Raw genomic sequence first — 19,335 nt, 5'->3', positions numbered from 1 at the left:
AAATATTTCACCTTGAGGAAAATGTCCTGTGGCTTCTCTCTCTCTCTCTCTCTCTCTCTCTCTCTCTCTCTCTCACTCTCTTTCTCTCTCTCTGTCTCTCTCGCTACCCCTCTCTGTCCTCTTCCTCCCTCTCTCCCTCTCTCTCTCTGTGCCAAGCAAAGCCACTCAGCACTTTTACCTCAGCTAGAGAAATCATCATCAGCCACCGTGGGGTATTCAAACACCAGCCAAGGGGGTACTTTGATATTCTCCCAATCTCCCTGACACCCTAAGCCCTGCTGATCTCCCAATGAGATGGGCGGAAACCACCGCAGACTTGGCAGAACGAGGAAGTATGCTAGTGGAATAATTGAAGTGGGGGCGGTAAAGGAGGTGGAAGGGGAAGTTAGGGGAATGACTTATTACTTGGACGTCTTACTACCCTACACCTCAGTGTGCCTTTAAGTGCAGTTGATTTGGAGCCGCCTGGGATTCCATTAGAAACATCCAAGCTTCATTCAACCTCATTCATATCAAGCCTCTTTTCCCAGCAATCTTCAATTCCCACCCAATATCTCCACAGATATGGTTATAAAAATCTAATGGATTCTAATCACAGCAACGGGGAGTTCTAGGTTTGAAGTCTTGTCAGTTTTTCCAATTTAATTACATCAGTTTACTACATCTCTCCATCTCTTTCTTTTTCTCTGTCTCTCTATTTCTTTGAGAAAATATTGTTTTTTATTACTTTTATGAGCCACATAGCTAATTAAAAATGGAGATGTCTTTGGTATTGACTGTCTGCACAGGTACATGTGATGTGTGCATACAGTGTAGAAATGTACACTGAGCATACCAAACATTAGGAACACCTTCCTAATATTGAGTTGCATGCCCCCCTTTTGCCCTCAGAACAGCCTCAATTCGTCGGGGTGTCGAAAGCATTCCACAGGGATGCTGGCCCATGTTGACTCCAATGCTTCTCACAGTTATGTCAAGTTGGCTGGATGTCCGATGGGGGGTGGACAATTCTTGATACACACAGACAACTGTTGAGAGTGAAAAACCCAGCAGCGTTGCAGTTCTTGACAAAAACCGGTGTGCCTGTAACCTTATACACACGCCTCCCTCTCTATAACAGTCTTATAACAGTCTTATAACACCTACCGTTCATGCCGTTGTAGATGCTCCTGTGATGCGGTGACAGCTCTTCAGCGGTGGCCGGTCTCTTCAGTACCTCTCTCCCAGGGCTGCCGAACTTCATGTGGTCCGGACTCACACTATACTGGTGCCTGTGAGTCTCTGGACTGCCCCCGGCCGACATCACACAGCCCTTCTCATGGTGCTGCTGGAGCTCGGGCGTCCCCAACCCTAGATGTGCCTGTCTGGGCTCGGGGCTTCCACAGCAGCTACTGCCCCCGATGCTCCCCCTGTGGTGCCTCTGGTAGAGCTCCCCGGCGCTGCCGCCCTGACCCGACCCCAGGAGGTGCTGCTGTTTCTGGGAGAGAAGCAGGTCGGAGCCGTGGAGGTAGTGGTGCTTGGTGGATGGGTGCTGGGACTCGGGGCTCCGGCGCCCCAGGTTGCGGCCATACTTCTCGGGGCTGAGCCCCCGCATGGAGCGGCCGCTGTGGGTGTGGTCGGGCACGGAGATGGAGCCGCAGCGGGGCCGGCAGGGCTGGGGCATGGCGTACGGATACTCCAGGCTGGTGCTACGGTGCCTCCCCTGGGGGTGAGGAGGTTCAGGGCTGGAGGGGATCTCACGTTCTCCACTCACACTGCCACCCCTGGGTTTTTGGAGATTCTCCGGGCTCCCAGTTCCACCGCCCCCGAGTCCACCGGCGTGTGTAGCCAGGTGGAGCTGCTTGTGGTGGGGGTGATCGGAGCTGTCGGCGCTCCCCGCGCTAGACGTACTACTCCCATCCCCCACGTCCCTCATCAACAACCCTGTCCCGGGGACCAGCAACAAACTACTCTGGCTATCGATAGAATTCCTACACCCTCCTACCACCCCCACCCCACAACCTCCCCCTCCTCCTCCTCCACCAACCCCCACCCCTCCACCACCTCCTCCTCCTCCTCCTCCAGCTTTCTCCTCGTCGAGTAACAAACAGAGTTCTTTGAGTTCCAGGTTTTCCCGGACCACCTCGTCCTGCCGCACCTCCAGCTCCTTGAGCTTCTGAAGGTACAACGTCACCTCCTTCCTCATGATGGAGGCACTGTAGCGCCCCAGTCGCTGCCACTCCCTGGACACCCGCTTGCCCTTCTGACGGTCGTCATCCAGGAAGCAACACAGGTCCCTCAGCTCCCGGTTGTCCTCCTGTAGTTTCTGGTTGATGTCCTGAGGAGAGGAGAGGGGATGAGAGGAGAGGAGTGGAGTAGAGAAAGAGAGGTGAGAAGTTTTTATTAGTGCTATTTCATTCATTCACTCTTATCTAGGTCCTACTGAGGTAGAAATCTCTTATTCGAGGGAACCTCGTTTTAATATCATGTCAGTCAAAGAAGAGTCAAATAAAAATGAAATCCTGACCCCTTCAGCTGCTCATAAACCTCTGTATCACATAAATATGGATGTGAACCTTTTGGATGTAGGAGTGGTAGAGGGCAAATAGGCCGTGAGTGAGCTGAGAGAGGGCGCCAAGGAGGGAGGGCAAGCAAAGCACCAGGCCAGAACATACCTCTCTCTCTCTCTCATTTGAAACATGATGGCATCTTTGCCCAAGGTTCTCCAACTCCTCTAATTATCCATAATAACATACCCCTCAGACCCTCCAGCACATGTAGTTTAATTAGGTACCATGGTGCTTCGGTCTGGGCTTTTGGGTCTGCTCTCTGAAGCAGCCAAGGATCCTTCCTCAATCCCCATGTGCTTCATCTCAGTCTCTCCTATCTCATTTTAATGAAGCTCCGAGTATTGGAGGTGGATGTTAAATCAAGTCTATGTAGCTGGGAGAAACAATAAGATTATGCCAGGATTATTCTTGTTAGTTACACTGCACCAAATAAGATTTGGAAGAGAGAATACATATATTTGGGGAGTTTAATGAGTATTCTGGGTTAAATAGGTTTACTCTTGTAGCCTAGTAGAATTTGTTGAAGATATTCAAAGAGCAAGCACCAAGGATGTGCCATAGGCCTACACACCAAAGCTTTTGCAATGGGGATGATGACAACAGACAAAAGGTGAGTGAGAGAGAAAGTAGAAGAATGATGATGCTTGACATTCAGCCCAGATGCCTTCTCACTATGCTTTCTGATGGAAGATGATGGATGCACACAAAAGTAGGCATATGCACGCTCATAGATACATGCACACGGAGAGGGAGAAAGATCTTGTAAAATGAAATTAACATATACATCCTGCTTCCATTTCATCATGTGGACAGCGGCGCACTTTAAAGAAAGCTCCAGCTCAACCCCGAACCCCCTCTCATGCTGTGCGCGCTCAGGTGCGCCAGCGCGGCCTCCCCACTGTTAACTATGATATCATATTTTTAGAAATGCCGCGCGCGCCCATTCCTCACCTTCAGCCCTCTGATCTCGTTCAAGTGCAGCTGGAGGCTGCGATTGACCTCGCGGATCAGATTGCTGTGGTCCAGTATCACGCTCATTTTATCGGCTTCAGACCGCCGGAGCCGCCGCACCAAATCCTCTTTGGTCCACTTGAGAAGGTCCTCCTCTGGTATATTTGAGATGTCTTCCGCTGGACTTTCACTCTTTGTTATGGACAGTGAAAGCTGTGGCTGACTAGCTTTCTCCATCGCTACGGTTCCGTTGTCGGGAATACCGGCGACAACAGGCTTGAAATACAACTCAGAGGGAACTGACAGTCAACCTCCGCTCGCATCCGTGGCAAACTGATCCGGAATTACCGTTCGAAATCAAATCGCATAGTTGCCTGACCTCTCTCTGTTGCTCCGAACACTTCAGCCCCCAAATGCAACAGCTGAGGACGCCACCGACTCCTTAGTCCAACAGTGAAATATAGCCCTAGAAAAGGCTACGTGCAGGTATCTAACATCCCCAAACCCCGGCATGGACTATTTTTTAGTTCATGCAAGTTTGCACCTGAAAGCATCCACATTTAGTCTCTTCCGTCCTGAAGTGGAGAGAGCTTCGTCGGGTAGCGGGTTGCTGATGCGCATCTCCCCGCCTCTTGTAGCTGCACAGTTTAATACATAGGGGAGGAGGAACCGCTGCAGGATCGCCAGGCAAGTGAACTGCACTGGAAAAGAGGGAGAGAGCGTGACTGCAGCGACTAGACGAACCTCCTCTCTCTCTCTCTCTCTCTCTCTCTCTCTCTCTCTCTCTCTCTCTCTCTCTCTCTCTCTCTCTCTCTCTCTCTCTCTCTCTCTCTCTCTCGCTCTCTCTCTCTCTCTCTCTCGCCATCCAAGTGACTCCATCAAATGATGCGGGAGTGATGGGGATGCTTTGGTACCCAGCGCCATCTACAGATCAAAAGCCATGGGCTACAGCATTTCGTCATCTTTATTATAGGCCTATAATACATTCAGGACTTCATTTCCCATGATCCTCCTGTGCGTGCTTGCGTCCTACGTCATGGACACGAGGGCCAATAGGAAACCGCAGAATATGTAGTAACACGTCATTCTACTGAAGGAGAGGAACACCGGCCGGGAGTTGCACCCTCAGATTCTTCTCTCTCTCATTCTGTTTGCCCATCGGTATTTACCACCTAAATGCTGATGGGATTTGATTTATTACAATCTAATATTTTTTTACCTTCGTCTGGATTTCCAACCGGATCTGTATAAAAGGTATGGTTCTCCGTCCGATCTTCCTGCATTAAATTGATGAAAAGTGTCTAGCTAGGCCATTCTGTTTGTGTTTCCTTGGTTGTTAGTCCAGGAAAAAAGCCCACTAAAAACTGGGTTAGTCCGTTAGCTATGCTAGCCTAGCTAACATCTGTATCGTTCATTTAGCTTTCATGATCTTGTTTTATATCAAGTTAACATGATGTCGATGGCAGATTGACTTTAGAAACACTCCCGGAATTTGATAAAATTCTAACTAACTAACGTTATCTACCTAAGATTTCAATTTTTCTAGCTAACGTCAGCTAGAGCCTGTCGCTAATTAGCTTGTTAGCTTATTGCTGCTACTAGCATTCGCCTCCTTTCAGGAAGGCATCTCTACCAGGATCCTAAAATTTAATTTGTGATATCTGTCTCTAACCATTTAACTACTACAACATGCTTGTAGCTAAATGTTGGCAAATTGATCATCATTTAATTCCTAGTAATGGCCAGTAATAGCTAAGATGTGCCTGTAAATAGCATAACTAGAAGAGACCGTTTTAGTCTGTCCATGTAAGCACTCTGTTGTGTAATCAATGGATCAATACTACTTCGAGTTAAGGGTCCTGTAGGTCAGCTGTCAATCACCTGGTAGAGTTGTTTGATGCAGAAGGTTCCCCTGAATGAGAGAGTGGAGAGGTGTGTGTGTGTGTGTGTGTGTGTGTGTGTGTGTGTGTGTTCATTTTTGTTCATATCTGGATTAGATATCTGAAGTGAACTAAGATTTGGAACAGACAGTTCTACCTTGAAAAGTTTGTCAGAAGACCAATAAGGGGTGGTGGTCTGTTCCATAACATTACATGGAATTACATTACAAGGAAACATCACATTCCATAACTAGTGCCCTGTGTTTTGTGCAATCATGTGACATGCCTGGATTTGAACCTTTATTTAAAAGTATGTGGACACCCCTTCAAATGAGTGGATTCGGCTATTTCAGCCACACCCGTTGCTGACAGGTGTATAAAATCGAACACACAGCCATGTAATCTCCATAGACAAACATTGGCAGTAGAATGGCCTTACTGAAGAGCTCCGTGACTTTCAACGTGGCATTGTCATAGGATGCCACTTTTCCAACAAGTCAGGTCGTCAAATTTCTGCCCTGCTAGAGCTGTTGCAGTCAACTGTAGGTGCTGTTATTGTGAAGTGGAAACGTCTAGGAGCAACAACGACTCAGCCTGAAGTGGTAGGCCACACAAGCTCACAGAACGGGACCGCCGAGTGCTGAAGCGCGTAAAAATTGTCTGTCCTCGATTGTAACACTCACTACCGAGTTCCAAACTGCCTCTGGACGCAACGTCAGCACAGGAACTGTTAGTCTGGAGCTTCATGAAATGGGTTTTCCTGGCCGAGCAGCCGCACACAAGCCTAAGATCACCATGCGCAATGCCAAGCACTGGACTCTGGAGCAGTGGAAACACGTTCTCTGGAGTGATGAATCACGCTTCACCATCTGGCAGTCCGACGGACGAACCTGGGTTTGGTGGATGCCAGGAGAACGCTACCTGCTAGTGCCAACTGTAAAGTTTGATGGAGGAGGAATAATGGTCTGGGGATGTTTTTCATGGTTTGGGCTAGGCCCCTTACTTCCAGTGAAGTGAAATCTTAACACTACACCATACAATGACATTCTAGACGATTCTGTGCTTCCAACTTTGTGGCAACGGTTTGGGGAAGGCCCTTTCCTGTTTCAGCATGACAATGCCCCCGTGCACAAAGCGAAGTCCATACAGAAATGGTTGGTTGGGATCGGTATGGAAGAACTTGACTGGCCTGCACAGAGCCCTGACCTTAACCCCATCTAACACCTTTGGGATGAATTGTAACACAGACTGCAAGCCATGCCTAATTGCCCGACCTCACTAATGCTCTTGTGGCTGAATGGAAGTCCTGTGTGGCTCAGTTGGTAGAGCATGGCACTTGCAACGCCAGGGTTGTGGGTTCGATTCCCATGTGGGGACCAGTACGAGTGAAAATGTATGCACTCACTACTGTAAGTCACTCTGGATAAGAGCGTCAGCTAAATGACTAAAATGTAAAGTCCCCGCTGAAATGTTCCAACATCTAGTGGCAAGCCTTCCCAGAAGAGGTAAGGCTGTTATAGCAGCAAAGGGGGGACCAACTCCATATTAATGCCAATGATTTTGGAATGAGATGTTTGACGAGCAGGTGTCCACGTACTGTTGGTCATGTAGTGTATATTTTCCGTAAGAAAAAATATTGTATATTCAGCTGTTTGAAGCTTGTGTACAAAACCGAAAGTAAAAGATGCAAAAAACGAAACTTAAGAACATGAAGCATAGAAGTAGCACACATAGAACAGATCTACTGCTTCTTAGACTTGCTTTCAATGGGAATGACAGATCTATAACTAGCATTTCTATGTGAATTTGGTAGGGTCACCGAAAAAGCTTTGCAGCTTTTAATGCTTTTCCATCAAACTCAAACTCTCCCCTTTTTATTTTTATGTCAGATGTTCCAACACCATCCTCAGACAATTGATTTTTATTTTTGGTGTAATTCAAATTTTTGGACAAGGTCAGATAGAATCTTGCTCTGTCACATGATCGTTCAAAACACAGGGCCCTATACTTAAGTTATGTCTTGACTAACATATGTTTGGACTTCCAAGGCTATAGAACTCTAAGACATCTGGTTACTGCTGTTCATACCTACTGAAGCATATAAGCCCAAGTGTCACTCGTCCCTGAAATAGTACATAGTTGAAATTGGTAGGATTCAAAAATAGCTCAGGGATTCCTATTCAGCTTAAGTATTAAAACATGCCAAACAGGTTTTGATGACTAACATCATCGTCATTGATATTCCACACAGGCCTTACCTTACCTACGTAGGAACTGAGAACAAAGCCGTGAAAAGCGAGAGTAGCTCACACCGAACTCCAGACTCAAACAGCTCTCTGAGAAGCTAAGACAGACTACCTGTCCTTAGCAAGAGCTAGTTTAGCCATCGAACTAACTTATCTCCATATTTATTTATTTATTTTTATTTAACCAGACAAGTTTATTAAGAATCTCTCTTCACTTTCTTTCCCATTGAAGTTGCCATGGCGACATACCAGGAGTTTATCCAACAGAATGAGGATCGGGACGGGGTGCGTTTTAGCTGGAACCTGTGGCCCTCGAGCAGGCTGGAGGCTACCCGGCTGGTAGTGCCTGTCTCCTGCCTCTTCACCCCACTCAAGGAGAGGCCAGACCTGCCCCCGGTGCAGTACGAACCGGTCCTCTGTAGCAGGGCCAACTGCAAGGCTGTACTAAACCCGCTATGGTGAGTATTTGAGTAGTGGAGGTGAATGTTGTTGTTTTAGATGAGTGAGTGTTTTAATGGTTGCTTGTTGAGTGTTTGCTTTGTTTACGTTTTACAAGCACTTAACTAAAAGCTAACCTATGTCCAACGACTTATATGGCATCTCTTAGTTTTCAGCTTCATCATTTATTCTTCTGAGTATTTACATTTAGGGTAACGGGAAGAGGAGGAGAGGAAAGGAATGTGTCATCAAGAAAATGGGCATCGATAGTCAACAACGTTTTTAATATCATTAGGAATTATTTGGTGTAGCTATATCACTCAGGGACAGGTGTGGTGGATCAACCCTAACCACACCTAAACAATCCAATGTACATACGCTCTAGAAGCGCTAAAATCCCTAGGCTAGGCTAGGCTAGGTGGCAGGTTTGTTTGACCGTACGTTATGTCCTGTATCTAAGTAGCTCTTTCTTTTCCCCCTTTGTAGCCAAGTTGACTTCAGAGCCAAAATATGGGCGTGCAACTTCTGCTTCCAAAGAAACCCAGTGAGTACGCCACAATGGAATAAACTGAGCTGTAGGGATAATAGGTTATATTCCACCATAGAATACCATAGCCATATCTGTAGGTAGCCTGCCTACAATCCTGTGTTATAATAGTAATATTCCACAAAGGAACACAGCTGATGGTAATAGTAATATCTTCAATGTGCCATCCAGAACAGGCATATCTTTAAAGTGGCCCATCCACATTCCTTTATCAGGTGAAGCTGTTAGCTAACCGGTTTTGTCTTCCTGTTCCCTCTTTCACAGTTCCCCCCATCATACGCCGGCATATCAGACGTTAACCAGCCGGCTGAGCTCATGCCACAGTTCTCAACCATTGAGTACATAGTGCAGGTAAACACATACAGTACTACATAGAAATCACTGTCCTCCGAACTCTGAACTTGGTAATGTACACATAGACACACGCCTGACTTTGTAGTTGTACGTCTCGACCCGCAAAATTGCTTCATCAAATATGAATGTTTCTTTAATCCTCAAGTTGAGTTACCACAGCCACAAAGAATGTATCTTGTATCATCATGTGACATTACCATCACTTTTAAGTTCATGATTGCTTTAGACATTCTTCGTCTTTGCTGTTGTATTGTAATGGTTGTCAATTTACAAAGTGACATCGGGTTACAAAAGTCACTTGACCAAAGTGTGTCATGTGACACCTTCCAAACATGGAAGAACTCAAAACACTGCAACATAGAAAAACCATAAACTCAAAACTAAAGACCCAGCACTTTTTTTCCCTGTAAAATAACCTCTCCAATCCTGTTTTTGCCACCAATGTAGCGCGGCCCCCCGACCCCGCTCATATTCCTGTACGTGGTGGACACGTGTTTGGAGGAGGAGGACCTGCAGGCCCTGAAGGAGTCCCTGCAGATGTCCCTGTCCCTGCTGCCCCCCAACGCCCTGGTGGGCCTCATCACCTTCGGACGCATGGTGCAGGTCCATGAGCTGAGCTGCGAGGGCATTGCAAAGAGCTATGTGTTCAGAGGAACCAAGGAGCTTTCCTCCAAACAGATCCAGGTTAGTTAGTCAGTAACTGCTACAAATGGGAAGGCACGTAGTCTTGAAAATGTATTAATTAGTTTTGGGAAAAGGTCTGGATTAGTTGTACTAAGATGACTGCAGGCTACATTTATGACGTCAACCGTGGGCCGCATTAAATCTTTCATGGACCGCATTTGGCCCGAGGGCCGTATGTTTGAGACCCCTGATCTAGGTCATAGTCTGCTTTGTCCATAGAAATACAATAGGGTCTTTGTTGTGGTTGTTTGTCATACGATCATGTCTAGGTGTCCTTGTATCAATGGGAAATGAAATGACAATGAAACCGTAGAATGGGACAGGATACATGTCAAAGACAGCCAGGTGTCACCAGATAGAATAAGAAGATATTATTGACTCTGTTTGGGATGGTTCTGAATGACATAGAATGGGTCTATGCCACTACAGGGGTAGTGTTTCATACAAAAAAAAAAGGCCTATATAGTCGACAGTGGACAGTGAAAACTCCCTTAGGCTGTCATGTAATATTCCAAATCATTGTCAGGCACTCAGAAATAGAGTCTTGTATAGAATATTGTGTACAGTCAAAGAGTGTTAGGCCTATATAGAATACAGTCAAGAGACAGTGGCCAGAACAAGAGAACTCTCTTAGGCTGCTATGCAATATTCCACAATACCATTGTGGAAAGTCCTTGAGAGCGCATAGCTATATTTCTCTCTTTCAGGAGATGCTAGGCCTGACCAATCCAGCAGCATCAGGGCCTCAGGGTCGTCCCGTGGCCCCTCAGGATCCAGCCGCCACCTGTAGGTTCCTGCAGCCGGTCCATAAGGTAGACATGAACCTGACAGACCTGTTGGGAGAGCTGCAGAGAGACCCCTGGCCTGTACCACAGGGGAAGAGACCACTGCGGTCTACTGGGATAGCACTGTCCATCGCTGTGGGCCTGCTGGAGGTAATAACACTTACACACACACACACTCACTCTTACAGAAAAACACACACACACACAGTCCTATGTACACATTTTGTGCGGTATACAAATAACCTGTTTCTATGTACTCAGCATACACGTACACAACTGACCTTCAAGACTGAACTGAACCTTACCCTCTCTGACATGTCACAGGTTTCAACTAACCTTTCATACACTTTCTCTCTCTCTCACACACACTGACATTATCTCTTCACTTATGTCTGCCAATAGTACCACTCCTGCTTCCTTAGGTCAAAGGTCAGCTTCTTTCTTTTTACCTTATTGCTCTCTCCCTCTCCGCTATCCTCTCTTCCTCTCTCTAGTATTCTACTGTAACGTACTGTACATACGTGTTAGAACAGCTATGTTCCCTACTGTCCTGTCCTCCGGTGCTGATATCTACTGATAATATAATGATTAGAGAAAAGACTTGGGCCCGGTTTCCTAAAAGCATCTTAAGGCTAAGTTAATCGATTTGATGGTTCTAATGATGAACTTAGCCTTACGATGCTTTTGGGAAACTGGACCCTGGTCTGTATGGTAATATAATTTGGATTGAGTTTCTTGAAGGAATACCGGTAGTTTGGTGAATCCTTACCGTGACTGAGGGAGCATTTGCATACAATTTCACAATCAAATCACTTAGGCTAAAACACAGTAGCATGCAATGTCACTGTAATGGGGATATTTAAGATTAATAAAGCTCATATTCAGTTAAGAGTAATTAACACAATACTTAGCATGTGTTTTCCTTTATGTAATACAAATGATTTCCAGTGTTCTATTTGGGACAGTCATTGATGGTCACTAGACTTGATAGTGAATGTTCTGGATTGTTCTCATATCTGTTGATGGTGATGCCAGACTGGAGGTACAAGGACATAGGACACTGATTGTTAAGTTCTGTGATTCTGTTGCAGCTGATGTTGTGACTTCCTACAAGCCTCTCGGTGGGTGTTAACAGAACAGTGGTGCTGTGAGATTAGAATGGAAGGGGGCTGCTTAGAGAAGGCCAGTTAGACATTTCCTCTGCTTCTGTGCTGGAGGTGTCTCCCTGTTGCAACTTGTAAAACCGAAGGGATTTAGATTGCTGTTATCAACGATTGCTATCCTTTTTGTTCAGCTGGAAATTCCTGCTACAGTCAGTTATAGCACACTACAGTTAAATCAGACTACAATAGCCTAATGGCAGCTTCTGTGTTGGCAGTCATATCTCAATCAGAAATACCATATTTATGGTTTAATTAATACAATTATATAAATAAAGTCTTACTTAAAAGACATTGAATATCATACTGACCATAGCCACCATCTGTCCACCCCCAGGGTACGTTCCCCAACACAGGGGCCCGTGTGATGATGTTCACGGGCGGACCCCCCACCCAGGGCCCCGGTATGGTGGTGGGAGACGAACTCAAGATCCCCATCCGCTCCTGGCATGACATCACCAAGGACAACGCACGCCATCTGAAGAAAGCCACCAAGGTCAGTACAAGAATAATAGAATGAATAGCATAGAATACAATAGACACTGTGAAAAAGCCAACTTGTATGTGGGTTGGTTATATGGTGTAAAAGTAGTCGTTTTGTAGCTGTTCGTCCTGAGTGGGATAGTTTTAAAGCTGGAATCCTTAATGGTGAAACTGCCACGTTTGTTTAGGATATTACAACAACAATGAAGTTACTGGAAACAGCCAACACGGCTTTTTCTCCTTGGACATCATTGCACGCGCCATTGAAGAGCACAGTATGTGGTGCTATTCACAGGAGGCTGGTGGCACCTTAATTGGGGAGGACCGGCTTGTGGTAATGACTGGAGCGGAATAAGTGGAATGGTATGAAATACATCAAACACATGGTTTCCATTTGCTCCGTTCCAGCCATTATTATGAGCCGTCCTCCCCTCAGCAGCCTCCTCTGGTGCAATTTTCTTTACCATGCTGCGCGAAGCTCCTTAGCTCGGCAACAAAAACAATAACGGTGCTGGGCCGGCTAGTGGCGCTGTTTCCCACTGCTGCGGATTCCATCCTTAAGAGTACGCTAGTTTTTAGAGCTAAGATAGATGAAACAACTTTAAGCGATTTTATCTTAATATAGTTTAGCTTAATTATTTTCTTTCACTCATGTCAAGCTCTCACGATGTGTCAGATATTTCGCTCAAGTTTGCGCTCTCTTCTCTCTTCATACCTCTTCTGTTGAGGTATGTTCATAGACACCAATGCTCCAAAGGGTTCTCAAGGTGTTACACAGCACTGTTTGTATATGTTGCAAACTGTTCCCTTGGTTGTGTTATTCAGTACTACGAAGCTTTGGCGAACCGTACGGCAGTGAACGGCCACAGTATTGACATCTACGCCTGTGCCCTGGATCAGACCGGGCTGCTGGAGATTAAATGTTTATCCAACCTCACTGGGTTAGTACCAGTCTACTACACATGTCATATATATATATTATATATTATATATATATATGCTACATTTACACAGGCAGCCCAATTCTAATGAATTGGTCTTTTGACCAATCACGTCAAATCTTTTCACATCAGATCTTTTTCAGATCTGATTGGTCAAAAGACCAGTTAGTGAAACAAATATCAGAATTGGGCTGCCTGTCTAAACGCAGCCAAAGTCCCTTAGCGTGTCATAATGACATATCTACTACGGTCCTTTCCTTAGTCTACTATACATCCCCATCTACCTACAACTGACCTATATCCTGTCTTCACCTGATATTCATTGTTGTGCTGATTACCTCATGTCCCTGGTGATTGACAGCTGTCTACTGAATATTTTATTATATCTGAATAAGAAGTTATTTATCTTTGTACAATTCCTCTACATTCCATAGAATGATTTTTCCAGAGACTTCATCCTCACTAGCTCAAATTGAAGTTTTGTTTGTATTTATATTAGATTTACCGTATCTACTGTCAAAAAAAAAAGTCTGCTTTGCTTTTTGATTTATTCCGCTTTACTTTTGGAATTATGCTGCTAAATATTCCTGTTTTCTTCCTGGTTTCCCTCCTCTCAGAGGTCACATAGCGATGGGCGACTCCTTCAACACCTCTTTGTTCAAGCAGACCTTCCAGAGGGTCTTCAGTAAGGACTACAACGGAGAGTTCCGCATGGCCTTCGGCGGCACGCTGGAAGTCAAGACGTCCAGGGAGCTGAAGGTATCAGGGGCCATCGGGCCCTGTGTCTCCCTCAACGCTAAGGGACCTTGTATATCAGAGAACGTGAGTCTTTCAGGCCCATACAGAATCCAAATAGGGTTACAAAATTCCAGAAACTGTCCCTAAATTCCCAGGTTTTCCAGAATTTCAGGAACGTTTGCGGAATTTTGAAACCCGTTATTCGAATAGCTTTTTTCCCCTCTGGAAGTGAATTGGGAAGAAGTTTTCAATTGACTTCAATGGCCCTTTGTCTCTGTTACAGGAGGTGGGGGTTGGAGGAACAACCCAGTGGAAAATCTGCAGTCTCAGTCCCTCCACTACGTTGGCTATGTACTTCGAGGTCGTCAATCAGGTAAACACACTCCCTTTGATCAAATACATCTAATTTGTTCCTCATTTTATTCTTACTCCAAGTAGTCATTGATTTGGATCGACCATATCAATGTAATGTGACAATTCATTATTCTCAACTCAGTGATTACTTAGGACATGGTTTTTAGTATTCAAACAGGATGTTCAGCCATATTAAATGTACTCCTATCCTTACTATTGTAGTTATGTTCTCTGTGTAGCACAACGCCCCCATCCCTCAGGGTGGTAGAGGAGCGGTCCAGTTTGTCACCCAGTACCAACACTCCAACACCCAGAAGAGGATCAGGGTCACCACCGTCGCCAGGAAGTAAGTCTTCTCTCGCTTTGAAACAGTAAACAGGAAGTGGGTTTGCAGAACTGCTACATCTTTCTTGACGAAGGTGTGACTGAACTGACAGCCCTTATGTATATGCAAGAGTCTGCGTTTTGTACACGTTGCATTTCTCACATTGTCCTTAAGCAGTGAGTTACCACAAAGTCAATATTGGCTGTACAAAGGAGGATGTCGACATTCGCCCTATCCTGTTAAATGACTGGAAGTGTATGTGTAGCCTACATTTGTGCTGACACACAGGTGCGTCAGTCTTGCCCTTCCCCTAACCTGCTCTCTCCCTCTTTCTCCCTCCACCCAGTTGGGCCGACGCCCAGTCCCAAATCCAGCACATCGAGTCATCCTTCGACCAGGAGGCGTCTGCAGTCATCATGGCCAGGCTGGGCGTGTTCAGGGCCGAGTCGGAGGAGGGGCCGGACGTCCTGCGCTGGCTGGACAGACAGCTCATTCGCCTGGTGAGTGACAGCTAGGCTGACCAATGTGTGACAGGCTTTGTCTGTTATGTCATTGGGCATCGGTCCCACCTTGGCTATTTCAAGAGAGTAGCCAGTTGTTCTTCACATAGCTGAATGTACGTAGGAGTTGGTGGTGATTGTGGATAGAAGAATCCTTTGTATTCTTGTGTCTCTTTGTTCTTATTCATGGGAGAAGAATGTAGAATGGAGTCGTCTGGAATGTGTAGCAGTATGACGTCAATACTAATTTATTGACAGCTTAGTGGGTAAGAGCGTTGTGCCAGTAACCGAAAGGTCGCTGGTTCTAATCCCCGAGCTGACTAGGTGAAAAATCTGTCGATGTGCCCTTAAGCAAGACACTTAACCCTAATTGCTCCTGTAAGTCGCTCTGGATAAGAGCGTCTGCTAAATGACTAAAATGTAAATGTAAAATGTTATATCCCTCTATGACGTTTCGGAAGTTGTTATATAACTAAACTATTATAATATAACACTACTTAACTTAAGTCTTAAGGTATGTATTAATGCCTTAGTTCAAGACGATAACATTTGTCTTGTCTCCTTGGTTACAGTGTCAGAAATTCGGTCAGTTCAACAAAGATGACCCCACCTCCTTCAAGCTCTCGGAGTCCCTCTCACTCTACCCACAGGTAAGACTGACACTTAGTGGTACATTCTGGAACTACATGAGCTATTCAATAAAAGACTGACACCAGGTGGTACACTCTGGAATTACACGAGCTATTCAATAAAAGCCCTTCAATACAAATCCTTTTAATAGAGTAGAACTGGAATAGATTTAACTAGCTTGTCGAGATCTGAATCCTTACTTGATTATATACATGCTTACCTATAACTTTAGCAAAAAAACAAGATATTTATGTCAAATGGTATATATGTACATGAAAAACTAGTCAAGGGCTGTATCCTAACACCAGCCAGCACAGAAGCAGAGAAAAATGTCTAATTGGACCTTCTCTGAGAAGGCCCTTATATGCTAATCAGCAGACAACTTTCAACACCAGCCAGAGGCCAGAGGCTTGTATGAGGTTGAAACAAAAGGCAGTGTTACCGTGTAGCTCAGTTGGTAGAGAATGGCGTTTGCAACGCCAGGGTTGTGGGTTCGTTTCCCACTAAATATTCCCATTACACAGATACTCATAACTTTCACTTAGCTTAGTTGACGTCAATGGGATATGTACATGAACATTTGATGATGCTAGAAGCAATATCCCAAATATCTACAAATATTTTTGGGGATCTCAAAAAAAGCATATCTGATTGTAATCATTATAATAACTCCTCTCTCCTCCCTCTAGTTTATGTTCCACCTGCGGCGGTCGCCGTTCCTGCAGGTGTTCAACAACAGTCCAGATGAATGCTCCTACTACAGACACCATTTTGTCCGCCAGGACCTGACCCAGTCTCTCATTATGATCCAACCTATCCTTTATTCCTACTCTTTCCATGGACCACCAGAGGTCAGACTCCTACCAAATAATATGGACAGACACACTAAATCAAATCAATGTATTGGTCACATACACGTGTTTAGCAGATGTTATTGCGGGTGTAGCGAAATGCTTGTGCTTCTAGCTCCGACAGTGCAGTAATATCTAACAATTTCACAACATATACCCAATACACACAAATATAAGTAAGGAATGGATTAAGAATATATACATATATGGACGAGCGATGTCAGACCGGCATGAACTAAGATACAGTAGAATATTATAGAAGTAGTATCATGACACACACTGTTTCTATATACTATATTTCTATGTACTAGCTGGCGCCGAAAGACATGGTCGCCCTGTTTCTAGCTCCTAGCCAACTCTGCAGTATTTCTTGGGGTGTTATTTCTTACTGATATTTCTTAATTTCTTTCTTTTCATTTTTGGGATTTGTGTGAATTGTTCAGTATTACTGCACTGTTGGAGCTGGAAACATAAGCATTTCGCTGCACCTGTGATATCTGCAAAATATGTGTACGCGACCAATCAATTATTTAGATATTGAATTGAATTCTAATCAAATGTCTTGTTTTCCAATCTACTATGATGTTATATATCAGGTCCTGGCAGTGTTTCTTTTTTTTGTGTGTAAAGAAAATAAAAAACAAGTCTAAATAGGTCACAGTTCCAGAGATCAAATTAGTTTGGTCAATTATTCACATGCTCAATTTGTTACACACTACCTTTCTCTGTAAAAATTGGATGTGAGACTTATCCTGTTGTGTCCCGTCTGTCTGTTCTACAGCCTGTTCTCCTGGACAGTGGCAGTATTCTCCCAGACCGGATCCTCCTCATGGACACCTTCTTCCAGCTGGTCATCTACCATGGAGAGGTGAGCGGTCACACAGGACAACAACAGCGCTAGTGGTCTAATGCTAGTTATTAGTAGCTGGAACACCACTACTGTGCTGTAATAATAACAATTATTCATTGTTTCCTAGCATCACAAACTAAACATCATATAGAGCATAAACAAGAATGTAAATCACTAACAATATTACAACTAGAAACAACACGTGTGTATGTACCTGCATGACGTGATGTGTTTGAAGAAATGGGATACATATTTCTAGATGTGTTATGTTAATTCATTCACAATGTCTTATCGTTTTCTATTCTCAACATATTATAGATTTTTCTCACAAACAACAAAAAATAGATTAGCCGACAAACAGAGCTGGCACGACTAACACCAGCACACAACATCCTACCATGACTTTAACCCCGTTGTATCTCCATCTCTCCACCAGACCATCGCCCAGTGGCGTAAGGCGGGTTACCAGGAGCAGCCGGAGTACGAGAACTTCAAACATCTACTGGTAGCACCCCTGGATGACGCCCAGGAGATCCTGCAGACCCGCTTCCCCATGCCCCGGTACATCGACACAGAGCACGGAGGGTCCCAGGCCCGCTTCCTCCTGTCCAAGGTCAACCCCTCCCAGACACACAACAACCTCTACGCCTGGGGACAGGTAATAGAACATTTCATTCATTCATTAAATCTTCAAACTGTAAACTGAGAACCAGTTTTTATGCACAATAACAGCTGTGACAAACTGGACTTGATTTGGAAATAGGTGATGTCAAGGCTGGAGTTTCATCATGGGGAATCAATTGTATTTATTTTTAAGGAATTCTAGTCTTAGAAGTGGTAGAGCTTCATGTAACATCTGTCTCTGTTCTACTGGCCATTTTGGATCTGATCCAACGGCAGAAAGCTTTACTCTAGTGTTTCACCCTACTCATCGCGTTTCTATCTCTTCTCATTCTCTAGGAGACCGGAGCCCCCATCCTCACAGACGACGTCAGTCTACAGGTCTTCATGGACCACTTGAAGAAGCTGGCCGTGTCGAGCGCCGCTTAAATTCCCCAGCCAGGGACCAAAGTGATAGCCTCGTAACCAGACGGATATGCCCACTGTTCTGTTTCACTTCACGATACGTCTGGTTTACGAGGCTACCAAAATGAAGATCGCGAAAGGAGAGACGGATGAGAAAGAGAGACATTCCTGTATTAATATAGGGACCTAGTAACATTTCCATTCCCCACATATGGCGTATGATGGTTTAAAATCCTTTCTGGAATTTTGCATCCCTAATATTGTGATTGACATGAACTTCTCCCCCATACTGGAAAAGCCATACTGCACCTCAGTTGTAGCCTGATCCCAGATCAGTTTTTCATGCCTTGACAATGACCGTAGGAGTTGGCTTATACAGCACAAACAGATCTGGGACCAGGCATCCTCAGTTGAGCCTTCTGGGGATATTTATCACAGTTCTTACATTCCCTCTCACCTGGAATAATAATAATTTGGCTAATGTTTATAATTTGTTGTGCTTGTTTGTCTGTGCTAAGGCATGTAGCTACTGTAGCAGTTTGGTCAATGATTACTGCTCGAGACGCTTTAAATATTTTAATGCGCTTGATAACGTCCTATAGTTTTGTATTTTCCAAGAAAATTCCCCTAAATAATGATTAAATTAAATAATGTTCTGATGAATTTGTCGATCTATCCTTGTAGTGCTACTGTTAATCCTTGTGAATACAGAAAGACTGGAAGTTCAATGAAAAACTTTATTGTATAAAACAAAATGCCAATTTCTTTCTAACACGTCTTTTACATAGTCTAATCCACTGACCACTTTTTCCACTTATCTGTTTTCGCACCATCTGGCATTTTGTCCTACTTAACCCGAAACCCATCATCACTGTTCTTTCACTCGTCTACTCTAGTCTGTTCCTGATGTTAACACTTGTACTTACTGTAAAAAAGGGAACGTAATTGATTGATTTAGTCTGACTGATTGTTTCTTAATGCTATGCATATAAAGTATGTCAAGACAACCTTATTCACCAGCTGATATGTATTTTATGTGTTTC

General features: G+C 44.6%; 2 protein-coding genes across 2 annotated transcripts in view; one reads left to right on the top strand and one right to left on the bottom strand.

Moving 5' to 3' along the window:
* The window catches only part of LOC311119803 (uncharacterized protein), a gene marked incomplete at both ends in the record, with an annotated part of 29,299 nt that extends 25,562 nt beyond the window's left edge, over positions 1 to 3,737 (bottom strand). Inside the window, 2 exons of the mRNA XM_084194456.1 lie at positions 1,147 to 2,317; positions 3,501 to 3,737. Of these exons, the coding sequence (XP_084050582.1) occupies positions 1,147 to 2,317; positions 3,501 to 3,737 (1,408 nt within the window). The remainder of the gene's footprint in view (positions 1 to 1,146; positions 2,318 to 3,500) is intronic.
* An 852-nt stretch (positions 3,738 to 4,589) lies between these two features.
* LOC311119801 (protein transport protein Sec23A) lies at positions 4,590 to 19,304 on the top strand. The gene is made up of 17 exons (XM_084194454.1): positions 4,590 to 4,754; positions 7,859 to 8,084; positions 8,551 to 8,608; positions 8,876 to 8,962; positions 9,413 to 9,649; positions 10,357 to 10,584; positions 11,932 to 12,090; positions 12,903 to 13,018; positions 13,636 to 13,840; positions 14,040 to 14,129; positions 14,350 to 14,456; positions 14,782 to 14,935; positions 15,508 to 15,585; positions 16,255 to 16,416; positions 17,198 to 17,284; positions 17,703 to 17,924; positions 18,227 to 19,304. The coding sequence occupies exons 2-17, from the start codon at positions 7,864 to 7,866 to the stop codon at positions 18,314 to 18,316; spliced, it is 2,301 nt and encodes a 766-aa protein (XP_084050580.1). The 5' UTR covers positions 4,590 to 4,754; positions 7,859 to 7,863; the 3' UTR covers positions 18,317 to 19,304.
* Positions 19,305 to 19,335: the final 31 nt, after the last annotated feature.

Source organism: Coregonus lavaretus (assembly GCF_964263955.1).
Source record: "Coregonus lavaretus genome assembly, contig: HAP1_SCAFFOLD_580, whole genome shotgun sequence".
NCBI classification, from domain to species: Eukaryota; Metazoa; Chordata; class Actinopteri; order Salmoniformes; family Salmonidae; genus Coregonus; species Coregonus lavaretus.
Note: the sequence above shows the minus strand (reverse complement) of the source record. Positions and strands in the feature narration are given on the sequence as shown.

Excerpts from the sequence above, each read along its gene's own strand:
- LOC311119801 (XM_084194454.1), top strand. The coding sequence starts at position 7,864 with ATGGCGACATACCAGGAGTTTATCCAACAGAATGAGGATCGGGACGGG. Across the intron at positions 15,586-16,254 it reads CCCTCTCACTCTACCCACAG|TTTATGTTCCACCTGCGGCG; the intron begins GTAAGACTGACA and ends TCCTCCCTCTAG. Across the intron at positions 17,925-18,226 it reads ACCTCTACGCCTGGGGACAG|GAGACCGGAGCCCCCATCCT; the intron begins GTAATAGAACAT and ends CTCATTCTCTAG.